Genomic DNA, 13,979 nt, shown 5'->3' with positions numbered 1-13,979 from the left:
ATATATATATATATATATATATATATATATATATATATATATATGTGTATATATATATATATATATATATATATGTATATGTATTTTTTTCAATAACGGTTTGTGTTAATGGTACTGTGAATAGGTCCAGCTCTGTTTTTAAACATTCTTCTGACATATTGTGTAGTAAAGACATGTTCTAAAATATTGTTTTAACACAGGTCTTTGGTCTTTTTGCTTTGGTCTTTTTACAACTGACGATTTCTTGGTGTTATGTTTTCTTTTCTTCGTCGTTTGGCCACTCCTCCGAGCCCCTGGCGGATTAGATGCTCTTCTGCGAGCCATCACCATTAGTCCGGATCCATCTTGAGTGTTATTATTGTTGTTGCTGTTGTTGTTATTATTAAACGTATGCGATAATGTATTGCTAACAACATCGCTTAGTATGTTTTTTGCTGCTGATTTAAGATGTGGTTTGGCTATGCTAAAACCGCGTTTTAGCAAAGGAATGGCCATTCTAAAGAGACCTCTAAACACACCCCCTAACCCGGCTCCATACATAACTCCACCCCCTGCATAACCGGGGAGCCCATTCCCCGCTTGATTCTGGTAATATTGGACATAACGCAGAGGGTCTGTGTGGTGATTGTTGAAATATGACATTATGATTATTTTTTTTAAACAAATTGTTTCACAGGCCTAAAATGCAGCTTGGCACACACCTTCCTGTAACTGAAGCGCACGTCTCGATTTTGATCGTCTTTCACCTGTATGGTTATCTCACTGACGGACGATTTATTAACCGATACGTAGTGTGGGGTGTCGTATCTAACACTAACATTCTTGTGGTTCTCCCCCTCTATATGTACACATCTCAGTAGCGGCACGTAGAAATCCCCCACGGTCTGGTATTCTATGATATCGGTATAAATATACATACTGTAAAACCCCGCATTAATGTCAGCCTGAAAAGGCGCATAAGTCATGCCAGATCTTTCAACAGCATGGTCTGTAGTTTCAATAGCAACTCCCGGTTTTAATCCTAAAATATTGGCCACCTTTCCATAAAATGTCAGCGATGTCTTCGGAGGGCCTTTGAGAAAAATTTTATTTTTAACATGGTCATAGCCGAGACTCGCACGTTGTGTCAGAGTCGCGTTGATCTCCCTGATCAAAAAAACGACGTCGCCATAATATCCAGTCTTTAACCTGTAAGATACGTTTGATATATTGCCTTCAATATTATATTCGGTGACCCGATTCTCAGTCTTCGTTGTTTCACCATAGTTGAAAATGAACGTAGCATCTTCCTCATTAAATGTATACCACGACAGCGGATATTCAAATTCGATTAACCCGACTTGCCATTCTCCTTTTAGATTGATAGTTTTCAATAATCGAGTTGTATAACACCAGATACTATTTTCCGGATAAACGGTCCTTGAGGCATTACAGGGAAGCGTTACATAAAAACCACCCACAGTCATGGTTGGTTTTTACATGAATGTGCGCCATCTACGAGGTTTCGTCTGTTTTTATGGGGTTCTGTACATGGACCAATTCTTTCTGGTCGATCCACGATGCGAATTTTGAGGGCCATCCGAGCCATCTAACCAAAACCATTGTTTTTCGACCTTGTTTCTTCTTGTCTAAAATTTTTTCCACTTTAAATGTTTTGTTTTTGTTCACAAATATTTTTTGTAATTCCTCTTCATAAAAAACACCATCGATGACGTCGCCGTCATAATCACACAACCTATAGACGGGACATTCGCGTGATATGCATTCTGTTATAGTGAAAAACTCGTGCGTGTAGTTTTCTTTATAACCTTTTGTGAACGGACCTCTTACGTTAGAAATTCTAACAATGTCGCCAACTTTATATTTAAATTTAGGGGTTACGCCGGGGCCGTCTTTAGATCCATATAGGTTTTTATACACGGCAGATTCATTTTCTTTGGACACATCAATAGGTCTCATCTTAATGCTCCTGTGATAGCTGCCGTTGTATCCGTCCGTGATGTCTTGTAGAACATCGATATAGCGTTTGGAGTTTGTAGCAGTTAGTTTGTATCTCCACATCCGCCCTTTTAAGGTCTTATTAAACCGCTCGACGATGCACGCTTTTAAATCGGTAGCTGATGCAAAATTTTGTATGTTGTACTTTTTTTTCATGCTTTGGAAATGTTTATTAAAAAATTCTTTCCCATTATCTGTCTGTAGTTTACGGGGCACCCTGCCCTCATCCAGTATAGATTGGAAAGCTTTAGACACCTCGACACCGGATTTGTTTTTTAAAACCCGAGTCCACGCATATTTACTAAACATGCATATGCACGTCAACAGAAAATGAACGCTGTTGTTTTCCTTGGCGTACACAGGCATATCGACCAGATCTGCCTGAAACTGCATATCAATACCATAAAGAAAAACACGATTTATTTTGTATCTTAGCGGTGCAGTTCTGTGTAACGTGTAAGCATCCTCGCCAGCAAGCCAATCCGAAACTTGTTTTCTGTTAAACGAACCCCTGTTTCCTTTAAAACACCGTCTTTTAAACGTTTTTTACCACCAAAAGACCCCGCATTTGAAGGTGTGTAATAGACTTTTTTCAGGTCTGCTGTCATGTCTCCTAACATGTCGACACTTTAACAATCACAAAAGAATAACACAGATGGTCTTAAACGTCTTGGTATTTATTTCAGTAAAAGATCATAAACGTTATCATACAACATCATTGAAGGAGTGTAGGAACTTTATACACATCACAGTGTTTTTGTCAACCACATACGCTATAAATGCGTCGATTATTTCACAGACATCTGTCTGGTCATTTCTCGACAGCAGAATTTCACACACATCATACACATACGTACACATACATAAAATGTCTGCAATTCTAATACGTCTGCCACATTCAGTCACAAGATCTAGTATTTTTGTGATAGAAACCAAAATCGGTTCGCATGCGTTAATACACATATGTACCAAAGCAGTTCAATCACACACCGTACCTCGCACAAGACACATCTGATTCACGAGATTTGTTAGACGTCTCGGGTCAACATCGCATCTGTTTACAGCTACGGATACACCAACACAGTCCGTAAGACATTTGTACAACAGACTGGACATCTCGCACCTAATACGGCGTTTAAGCAGACTCTTTGCTAATCCTGTAGTGCTGCACACATTCCCCATCTCAAACGGTTGGTATGACCCCCTTCAAGCTGTCCACGGCGTCGTAGACGATCTGCTCGCTGCTGACATCCACAAGTTTCTCTCTGACCTCGTTAAGCCTTTGCACGATGTACACTTCGTCCCGCAGCTCGTGTAGAATGGCATCCACTGATCCTTGAATTCTCTGAGGGTTAACCCTCAAACCAAACCGACTCAAGGCTTGAGCGATGAAATGTTTAAGCCCAGGCTTGAGCAGATCACGCGATAGTTCCTCAAGTATGTGTCAAAGAAATGCGCGTAAGGTTCGAAGAGACAAGAGTGTCTAAGCTGACTCGGATGATCCACTTCGCACCCAAAACAGAGATCGTTCAGTTTTTTATTGATAACATGCTCCAGAAGGACCACGACTGTCGCTTTTATAATCTTGAACGCGTCAGGTTGAATACAGCCGTCTGTGTCATCAACACCGATGTAGGCAGAGGCGCCAGTTAAAGAGCCGCTGATTCCGTACGGAGTTGTGAGGAAACTTAGGTTGTGATATCCTAATTCCTTGCAGAAATTACCCAACCACTTGTTGTCGTATGTTTGCGGAGTGGATTCTAGCGTTCTCGCGTTGTCGTCAGGCACAGCCGGTGCTGTCTCCGGGGTGTTGCTGTAGCAGGCATATGTAGAATCTTGAGACATCTTCGTTATATGTGTTTAACTGTGACACAGGCCACCCCGTTTTAATCATCACAGCATGAGGGCGGTCTTAAGAGAGGATCTCCGGAGTTGGTAACGCCCTGCTCGGGGTTAAACGACAGCTCCTTTACAACCTCATCACCCACACGAAGAATTTTTGACAAACTAATACAGTGTTGTTTTTTCTTGGAGCAAAAGTTAGCTCCTCAATCTTTTCATCAGCACCTCCTATAGACGTGATGCAGAACTGTCTTCTGGAGATATTAGGAGTTCTCGGTGTAGCCATTGTAGCAGTTAGTTACAGACTGTCTTCTGTGTTTAACCATAATGTCTTAACAAGCTATTTTAAAACCCATTAACACCCCCGCAGACACTCATTATCATAATCTGTAGGATCACACCATGACCCCCCTAGTCATAAAAAAATTCTTTGGTCAGGAAGAAACAAAGGGCCATAAATTAAGCACTCCTAGAGAAACGCAGGCCTGACACGGACAAGGCCATAAATTAGCCCTCTAGTTCTACCGCCGTGATTGACATTTTGACAGAACGTACTGGCTACGATGAAAACATGTGAATGGGTGTGTTTAGAATGAGATAGAGGCATGTCTGAAAACACGTTTGTATGGGCGGGGTTTAGCGAGAGTGAGGCGTCTCAGTTTAACTTCATTACTGCTTAACACAGCGACTGGAAGACATCTCTGGAAAATACTTCTCTCCTAGTTTAAACATTACGGAGATTCTTTTAACCAGCACTTTAACATTTTTACCTCGTAAGGATCTTTGTTTAGAAGTCGTGTAATATGCGCTATTCTTTTTAAACATCTCTTTTAACCATTTTTACCTCCTAAAGTTTTTATGTGTATTTTTGGAAACCTAGTAATACGGATTCTTTTTAAACATCTCTTTTGATCATTTTTACATCCTAAAGGTTTGTGTTTAGAATGTATGTAATACAAACGATTATTTTAAACAGATTCTTTTTTTCTTTTTCTTTTTTTTTTTTTTTTTAAAAAAGACGCTTTAACTCCTAAACTTTTTATTCAAAGGTAGACCGGGATCCCTAAAAACATAATAAACAATTGTTTTCATTTATTTCACAAAACAAATATTCTACTCATATATGTACACATTCAAACATCATGCTTTTCTAACAATGTGTTTACACGAATGAAATAACGCCACAAAGTAACACAAACACATCCCCATATTAAAAACATTATTTCTTTTCAGACGTATTTCACCCCACCAAAAACCAAACTCATTAACATAAACACCTTTTGTTGGGAGTGGGACTGTTCCCCCCAACACACACCTCTCCACAACACCCCCAGACACAAAGGAGCCAGATTGACCAGCTGATAAACTCCATAGGGTTACCCCCCTCACCACCCCTACAGACCTGTCAGTCAGGGAAGCACAGAGGGTCATAAATTATCACACACAACACTTTGATTGACAGTTTGACAGAAAGTGTATGATATAACTACTGGGGAAAATACACCATTTCAGGAGTAAAAACTCAGTGAGTATCTACATCTAAAGCTATAATATGTAAACACACTGAATGTACACTAGATGCAGAAGAGTTTTGTGGATTTGTACTGAAGTTTGAATGTACACAGGTTGTTTTATGACTTGATACCGTGACTATTTCCTGTAAGTGAACTCTGAGCTGATACAGGGTTTGATTTAACACACCGATGTTGGAGTGAAGTAAACGTGTGTCCTGCTGTAATCTGGAGAAGGAGACATGACCTTCAACATGAGTGTGTCTGGAAAACAGGACTTAAAGAAAGACAAGAAGTGAGTTACTTTTCCATTCACCAGCAATAAATACACACCGTCTCATGGGACAGATCTGTATCTCTAAACACTCACTAGTTAACAGAGGAACTAGACTTTGGTTTAAGGTGTTTAATAGCAGTGAATATATCACTGATCTGATCTAAGAACAGTTTAGAGAAATCCTTCACTGAGAGAAGAGTAAAAAGGACTATGTAATGTGGAGGAGAAGAGCAGCGTAGATTTGAGTCAGTGAACTCTACAGGCTTTAAGACCCAGCTGAGTCAGTTATCTGTGATTGGGACTCCTGACATCAGTGTAATTGCTGAGGTATGAGGCGTGTCTCCTGTTTGAATAAGTGTGCAGACTGGAGCTGAATTAAAAAGATGGAATTATTGGTGTTTAATGATGAACACATTGTGTAACAGTGCTGAGACAGCAGAGTATTAATTATTGCTGATATTTCTGTTTAATTCTAGAATGATGAAGAGAAAGAGATCAGACTCACCAGAACCCAGCTGTGTGTCCTTAAAGAGTGACCGGTCATTGGATCATCCACGTCACTTCAGAGACGGAGCCAGTTCTCCTGATGTGAGGTCAGTACAGTGAGGTGTTTTACAGCAGTGTTCCACCTGATCAAACTCACTGGTCTCATTCTGAAGCCCTTCATGATCTTTATCAGGTGTTGAAGCAGTAAAACACTAAACTGTGCAGTGCTGCAGCTCTCGGACTGGCAGTGAGGAAAACTGCTTTAAGAGTTCAGTTCAGCCTGCAGACCCTGAGCTGGAGGGTCTGTGGTGCTACACAACAACATTTACACCTGGGACATTAATGACTAGATCACTATTTTATTCATAAACATGTTAGTGTCAGTGAGAAATCCTGAAATCAGTGTATTGTGTTAAGAGGATAGTGTTAAATATCTGTCTCTGTATTTATTAGTGTGTGTTGTGCAGCTATGAATACATATAGTCTATATTACATCATGTGTTTTATTTCTTCACAGACCACAACAGAAGAAATCAAACCTCAGCAGAAATCAGTTGAACTCCATATTCAAGGTGTGTGTCTTTTTAATGTGTGTAACTTGTGTGTGAGCAGGTTGCAGGTTTTTTTATTTAAGATCATGACAATTTACAGATTTATTGATGTGCAGCAGCATTATGAGTAATCAGGCAGAATTTCAGCTGTAACTGTGGTAATAGAAAGAGACTTTTATTCTTTTCATAAAATAAAAGCATCTCTCAGTATGTAACATTATAATATTTAGATGTGTTCCTGTGTGTTTCTAACCAGGAGCTGGAACACAAAGTCATCACTCTGATAAAGAATGAGCTGAAGAGGTTTAGGAAGCTCCTGAGTCCAGATTACCCAGCATGCACTGAGAGGGAGGTGGAGGATGAGGAGGATCTGCACAGTGTCAGAGACGGAGCGCTGAAGATCACACTGCACGTCCTGAAGAACATGAACCACACAGATTTCGCTAACACACTGCACAACAGTAAGAGCTCTGAGTCATGGTTTTATTCTATCAGGTTCACTTTAGAGAGAGGAAATAGTTTTAGATAGGAACATTTTTAGTTTGAAGTTCGAGTTTAGTATCATGTACATCTGCTGCTTTTCTGTTCTGTTCATGGTCCAGCTTGTGGTTACTCTGTACAATGGTCCTGTTCCTTCAGGAATATTTAGTACATGGCTCAGGAATGAACAGCAGCATTTGAATTTTACGTTTAATCCTGTGTTCAGTGATTTTACATTAAAACATGTTATTACTTTTTTTATTAGAGTCTGTGGCCTCTGTGTATCAGCCAAAGCTGAAATCCAGCCTGAGAGAGAAGTTTAGAAGAATTAATGAAGGAATCTCACAGCATGGAAGCTCAGCACTTCTGAATGAGATCTACACAGAGCTCTACATCACAGAGGGTTGGAGTGGAGACGTCAATAATGAACATGAGGTGAGACAGATTGAGACAGCGTCCAGGAGACCAGCAACACAGGAAACACCCATCAAATGTAATGATCTCTTTAAAGACAAGTCCATCTGAAGAGTGCTGACTAAAGGAGTTGCTGGAATTGGAAAAACAGTCTTTGTGCAGAAGTTCATTCTGGACTGGGCTGAAGGAAAAGCAAATCAGGACGTCACCTTCATGTTTCCACTTCCCTTCAGAGAGCTGAATCTGATGAAGCAGAAACATCTCAGTCTGATGGATCTTCTTCATCACTTTTTCCCTGAAATGAGAAAACTACAATTAATAGACTCCTGCACAGTGGTGTTGATCTTTGATGTTCTGGATGGGTGTTGACTTCCTCTAAATTTCCTCTAAATAGAATGAGAGATTGTGTGACGTGACAGAGTCAGCCTCAGTGGATGTGCTGCTGACGAACCTCATCAAGGGGAATCTGCTTCCCTCTGCTCTCCTCTGGATAACCTCTCGACCAGGAGCAGCCAATCAGATCCCTCCTGAGTGTGTAGACCAGGTAACAGAGGTACGAGGGTTCAGTGATCCTCAGAAAGAGGAGTACTTCAGGAAGAGGATCAGTGATCAGAGCCTGGCCAATAAAATCATCTCACACATGAAGTCTTCAAGAAGGCTCTACATCATGTGCCACATCCCAGTCTTCTGCTGGATCTCAACCACTGTTCTAGAGAGAATGTTGGGTGAAGCAGTGAGTGGAGAGATCCCCCAAGACTCTGACTCAAATGTTCACACACTTCCTGATCTTTCAGATCAAACACAAGGACCAAAAGTACCATCAGAAATGTGACCCTGATCCTCAGCAGACCAGGGAGAGTATCCTGGCACTGGGAAATCTGGCTTTCCAACAGCTGGAGACAGGAAACCTGATCTTCTATGAGGAAGACCTGAGAGAGTGTGGCATTGATGTGAGAGAAGTGTCTGTGTACTCAGGAGTGTGTACCCAAACCTTCAGAGAGGAGTTTGGGCTTCACCTGGGGAAGGTGTTCAGCTTTGTACATCTGAGTGTTCAGGAGTTTCTGGCTGTTTTATACACATTTCTCTCCTTCATCAGCAGAAATGTAACAGAACAACCAACCACTAATCTGTCTGATCTTCTCACCAAGTCAGACATGTCTGATCTCCTCAAGAGTGCAGTGGACAAGGCCTTACAGAGTGAGAACGGACACCTGGACCTGTTCCTCCGCTTCCTTCGGGGTCTCTCACTGGAGTCCAATCAGAGTCTCTTACGAGGGTTAATGCCACAGACAGGAAGCAGCTCTCACAGCAAACAGGAAACAGTCGAGTACATCAAGGAGAAGATCAGGGAGAATCCATCTCCAGAGAAATCCATCAATCTGTTCTACTGTCTGAATGAACTGAATGATCATTCTCTAGTGCAGGAAGTACAGACTTACCTGAACAGAGGAGGTCTCAGTCGTCTCAGGGGAACCAGACTCTCTCCTGCTCAGTGGTCAGCTCTGGTGTTTGTGTTACTGAACTCAGATCAGGAGCTGGATGTATTTGATTTGAGTAAATATTACCCATCAGAGGAATGTCTTCTGAAGCTGCTGCCAGTGGTCAAAGCCTCCAGAAGAGCTGTGTGAGTATTTTTATTTATAAATGTATTACTGCATGGTTTATTATTTTAATGTAACACTGAACTGCACAGTTTGGATTAATGCTGGTTAATAATTACTCTAATCATCTTTAAACAAGCCTCTGGTACTGTTACAGAAGAGTTTCACTTTTTACACCAACACGTTACGTCTGCACTGAGGGTGGGGCCATGTGGACAAAACCTTCTATCACCATTTATTACCTTTTCTCTAAAACTGATGAGGAAATGATCTCTACAGAATAACTGCATGTATTCATCACTGCTTTTTGATCATTTTGTGAACTAAACACCAGTGAAAGGCACTTTTTCTTTTCTCCTTTCATTTGAAAGTGACATTGAACAGAACTTCACAAACGAGAAGAAGAAAAACAGAACTCTGTCACCATGGGAACAATATGAATACAACATGTGACATTGGTGTTCTAGAGGATATAGGAAAATATCTATCAATAGACATGATTGATTATTCTATTTTCTGGTCCTATGATGTGTATCAGAGTATCACACCACCCAATCTCCACTGAGGAACACACATGAGAGTGTCGTGGAAAACAATCTTTCCAACCTAAGTTAAACACTTCAGAGACAGAGGGTTTGTAGATGCCAAAGGTCATCAAACTTTATTGAAACAACAAAGTGAGACAGTCTGCAGAAAGTCTGAATTATACACACACAAACATGTCTTTATATACTTTTCTGAAGCAGTATCTAATTCAATATCTTGAATTAGTTTCGTCTGCAATTCATCCTCACAAATTCAAGCTGCAAAAATTCAGGCCTTCAAATTCAGGTCTTCACATCCGGGTCTCACAGGAAGAGCAGTGGATTGCCGATAGTATAATATCTTATGGAATGCCGATAGTGTAATATCTTCATCTTCTGTTTCACTATCGGTATGGAAGTACAATCCACACCACAACCACCAACGCGTTGGGCCGGTTCTGAGCTGCGTGTAATAATACTATTGGCAATCCACTGCTCTTCCTGTGAGACCTGGATGTGAAGACCCGAATTTGAAGACCCGGATTTTTTCAGCTTGAATTTGTGAGGATGAATTGCAGAGGAAACTAATTCAAGCACTGATATTGCAGTGTTTTTTTATCCGATTTGTGTCAAATTGCTGGGCAGAAAAATTCAAGTATTGTTATTGCGATAAGTTTTTGTTCAGGTTATGTAATTCAACATGCCAGGACATTTGGCACTATTATACAGGGTACATAATTTTTACCCTGTCCCAAATTTCCCCCTTATACCTTAATGACCTTCTGGCTTTAGTCCCAGCCTGGTACACTTCATCCTGGAAGTCTGATCTGTTATTGTGACACTAGTATTGAAGCTTAAAGGGCTTTGATTGGAAACACAGTTCTGGTGAATGTCTAATTGCTCATTTATTGCCAGAATAAAGCTGCTTTAGACAAAACACACATGGTTCTTCTAACTCAGTTTACACAGGATATACAGAGATACAGAAAAACACCTGATGTTCAGTAACACATACATGTCTTCTAGCTCACTACACACTTACAACAGAACTTGATTAAAACTCTTCTGTGCTTTTTCACTTTCACACCGACCTTGTTTGGTTTGGACCGATCAGACTTTCTCTTTAGATTGGATCTGGTGTGGGATTAGTTTACAGGATGAAAGAGGATTGTCCTCGAGGACGGATTTCCAGTTAGCAAAAACATCATAATTATCCCTCTGTGCAGAGCAAGGGATACGTCCTGTTTATAACTTTAATCCCTAACAAAAAATGTGTGAATATTTACCACAAACAAACAAACAAACAAACAAACAAACAAATAAATAATGCATGCACTGTGTGAGACTGATTTCCAGTTAGCAAACTAACTCGTCAACTTACTCCACACACACACACTCACTCACACACACTCTCTCACTCACACACACAGATTTTATTTTTTTTTTTAACATGTAATTCTCTTAAAAATGGTTTCCATTATTCAAACAAAAACCCTTCTGATTTCATTTCAATAATAATAATAATAATAATAATAATAATAATAATAATGGTGATGTGGTGTCCTGTCCTCTGATTTGTGTGTGTGAGAGAAACACACTCACATTTCTGTTACATGATAAAGAGTAAGTGTGTTATGGCTGTGTGTGTGTTTGAGGTCAGTGTTCTGATATTTCATCATTTCTCTTCCAGGCTGTGTTGGTGTGATCTGACAGAGGAAAGCTGTAGAGTTCTGTCCTCAGTTCTCAGATCAAACTCCAGACTGAGAGAACTAGACCTGAGTGACAATAACCTGCAGGATTCAGGAGTGAAGCTGCTCTCTGCTGGACTGGAGAATCCACACTGTACACTGGAGATACTGAGGTACACACACACACACACACACACACACACACACACACACACACACACTCTGTACACTGGAGATACTGAGGTACACTCACACACTGTACACTGGAGATACTGAGGTACACACACACACTGTACACTGGAGATACTGAGGTACACACACACACACACACACAGAGAGATTATAATAATAATAACTTTATTTATATAGCACTTTTCATACATAAAATGCAGCTCAAAGTGCTTCACAATGCAAAGGAATCAAAAACACGCTGTTTTCCTGTGTGTGTCTCTTTAAATGCAAATGAGCTGCTGTGCCCCGCCCCCTTTCCGGAAGAGAACAGCTCCTGTTTCGGGTACTACATTAGCCGTGGAATCTGCTAACAAGCTCATTCGGAAAGGTGATTTACAAACACTCACAAAATATAAAGTGCGATACTTACGTCTTCTGGATATGAAGCTGGATCACGAACAGTTGGTACTGATCCGTTCTTGAGAATAAAGTATTTAGTAAATCCTGCTTTGTATTGACCTGCGTTCACACAGCAGTCTGGTGTGAAATGATTTCAGGGATTTTTGGAGCACGAGCCCAAGTCTGAGTCCAAAAGTATGGGATTAATTTTCCATCAAAAGTTTTGCGGTCACGGATCGAAAAATAATAATTGTGATTCAAACATTTAAAAACACGTGAAATTATATCACACAAAACTGAGCCATGAATTCAAAGTCTTCTGAATCACACAAGATCATGTTTCCTTGGTGATATTACTGTGTTTTTGTGCTCGCTGACATTTTCTGCTCATGTTTTCTTTTTCTGAATGCTTATGCTGATTTTCCCTTCGCGCTTGTTTCCACAGTCTCCGCTCGCTTTTCCAAATGTTGTAGTTGGAGTTTCATGTAAATCAGGGTGGGGTTTAGCGTCACCATTGGTCCACTACAGCTCCTCCTCTAGCCAATCAATCGAAGAGGGGAGTTGATGTCACTCCACTGTGATTCATGGCTGTTGTGTTCATAGACAGACATAGACTCCGCATTGGCCGCTGGATCGCAGGTCAGGGTCGCCGCCATATTGATCCGAGCAATGACTACTTCTTCATGAAGAAGTCATAAACTCCACTGGAATAATAAATAGGATCTAATAAAACCATGAGTGGAAATTACTGGTGTAAGTTTGTTAGGATAGACCTCCTCCAACCTGGAACTATATCCTTCAGTCCACGCGGTGGTGGTAACGCGCCTAACAGCTGCGTCTCCGACCAGTAGAAATCAGAAGAAGAAAAAGCTGCAGCGGGTATCTCCTGATCAGTTGAGTTATTACACCAAACTAATCATCTCCAGATTAATTTATTTCTGACAGTTTTACAGTTAGATTTGATGCAGTTTAAACATGAAAGCTGGTTATTTTGTCTGTGTTTGAGGAATTAAAACTCCGTTCTGTTTTTAAACCCGAGGTAAGTTAAACGGACGCTGTGTGGCCGAATCCCAAATTGATGTCACTTCCGGTTTAAGTGCGCTACATTAGGGATGAAATAATGACGGTCTACACCTTATGTAGTGCACTATTTAACTCATGAGGAGCGATTTGTAATTCTGTTTTAGCGGCACTATTTAAGTATAACCTTACTTTATCCTAAAATCCATTGTTTGCTCCCTGCTTATAGCAACTAAAATAAACAACAGAGTGTAAAAGTGGCTAAGTCATTTAGCAGCTAAAATAACTTTATATTTCTGTAATGTTTTTAATGTATAAACTGAAACTGAGGTAAAGTTGGGTTTATATTGGACATTCACTGCACATTCGAGCTTCTCTTTTCTATTTCTCAAGAAATAAACACAAAAAGGACAAAATGTGTGTAGCTGGCGAGGTGACTTTGTAAAGAAATACTACGCGCATGCGCACGTAAGCATTCACGTCAACATGTCCGCCATATTGATGAGGGAATGACCGCGCTGTAAACAAATACAAGTAAACGGAGGAGCTGTGGTTTTTCAGGATAATAATTTACATGATTTACCGGAGATGATAACGGCATCGTTTTCAAAAACTTGCCCCTTGAAACCCGTTTTCCAAAGTTTTCAGGCCCCGAAACGCCGTCGTCATGGAAACGAACAGCCAAACCGCATCAAAAGTTTTCGGTTTTTATTTGAAAACGTTGTGGTGTAAACGGCCCCTTAACAACTACAGCAAAATGCTGCTTTTATTGCTGAAGTCTTTCTGTAAACAAATAGAAATGAAATAGAATTTTTATGATTCACACTATATTACACTCCATTCTTCTTCTCAAAGACAACTCTGTTTTGAAAATAATTAAGGTGTTTTTTTATTTAAAAAAAAAAAATCTATTTCATGATACAGCTTATTATTAGAGCTGCAACTAACGATTATTTTCACAATCGATTAATTGGTCGATTATTTTTTCGATTATTCTGATGGGGGCACAGCAAACTT

The 13,979-nt window shown here is 40.2% G+C and overlaps 2 protein-coding genes across 2 annotated transcripts; both read left to right on the top strand.

Annotated features, from left to right (window-relative positions):
• Positions 1 to 5,938: 5,938 nt before the first annotated feature.
• LOC128633710 (uncharacterized) lies at positions 5,939 to 7,890 on the top strand. Its single transcript, XM_053683254.1, has 4 exons — positions 5,939 to 6,221; positions 6,632 to 6,686; positions 6,922 to 7,126; positions 7,411 to 7,890. Exons 1-4 carry the CDS (start codon positions 6,106 to 6,108, stop codon positions 7,668 to 7,670), a joined length of 636 nt encoding a protein of 211 aa, XP_053539229.1. The 5' UTR covers positions 5,939 to 6,105; the 3' UTR covers positions 7,671 to 7,890.
• A 72-nt stretch (positions 7,891 to 7,962) lies between these two features.
• LOC128633728 (NLR family CARD domain-containing protein 3-like) lies at positions 7,963 to 12,304 on the top strand. Its single transcript, XM_053683365.1, has 2 exons — positions 7,963 to 9,183; positions 11,375 to 12,304. The coding sequence occupies exons 1-2, from the start codon at positions 8,327 to 8,329 to the stop codon at positions 11,646 to 11,648; spliced, it is 1,131 nt and encodes a 376-aa protein (XP_053539340.1). The 5' UTR covers positions 7,963 to 8,326; the 3' UTR covers positions 11,649 to 12,304.
• Positions 12,305 to 13,979: the final 1,675 nt, after the last annotated feature.

Source organism: Ictalurus punctatus, chromosome 10, assembly GCF_001660625.3.
Source record: "Ictalurus punctatus breed USDA103 chromosome 10, Coco_2.0, whole genome shotgun sequence".
In the NCBI taxonomy this organism is placed as follows: Eukaryota; Metazoa; Chordata; class Actinopteri; order Siluriformes; family Ictaluridae; genus Ictalurus; species Ictalurus punctatus.
This window is presented reverse-complemented; position numbering and strand designations above follow the sequence as displayed.

Coding starts and splice junctions, on each gene's coding strand:
- LOC128633710 (XM_053683254.1), top strand. CDS start 6,106: ATGATGAAGAGAAAGAGATCAGACTCACCAGAACCCAGCTGTGTGTCC. Junction 6,222..6,631: donor GCCAGTTCTCCTGATGTGAG/GTCAGTACAGTG, acceptor ATTTCTTCACAG/ACCACAACAGAAGAAATCAA. Junction 6,687..6,921: donor AGTTGAACTCCATATTCAAG/GTGTGTGTCTTT, acceptor GTTTCTAACCAG/GAGCTGGAACACAAAGTCAT.
- LOC128633728 (XM_053683365.1), top strand. CDS start 8,327: ATGTTCACACACTTCCTGATCTTTCAGATCAAACACAAGGACCAAAAG. Junction 9,184..11,374: donor AAAGCCTCCAGAAGAGCTGT/GTGAGTATTTTT, acceptor TTTCTCTTCCAG/GCTGTGTTGGTGTGATCTGA.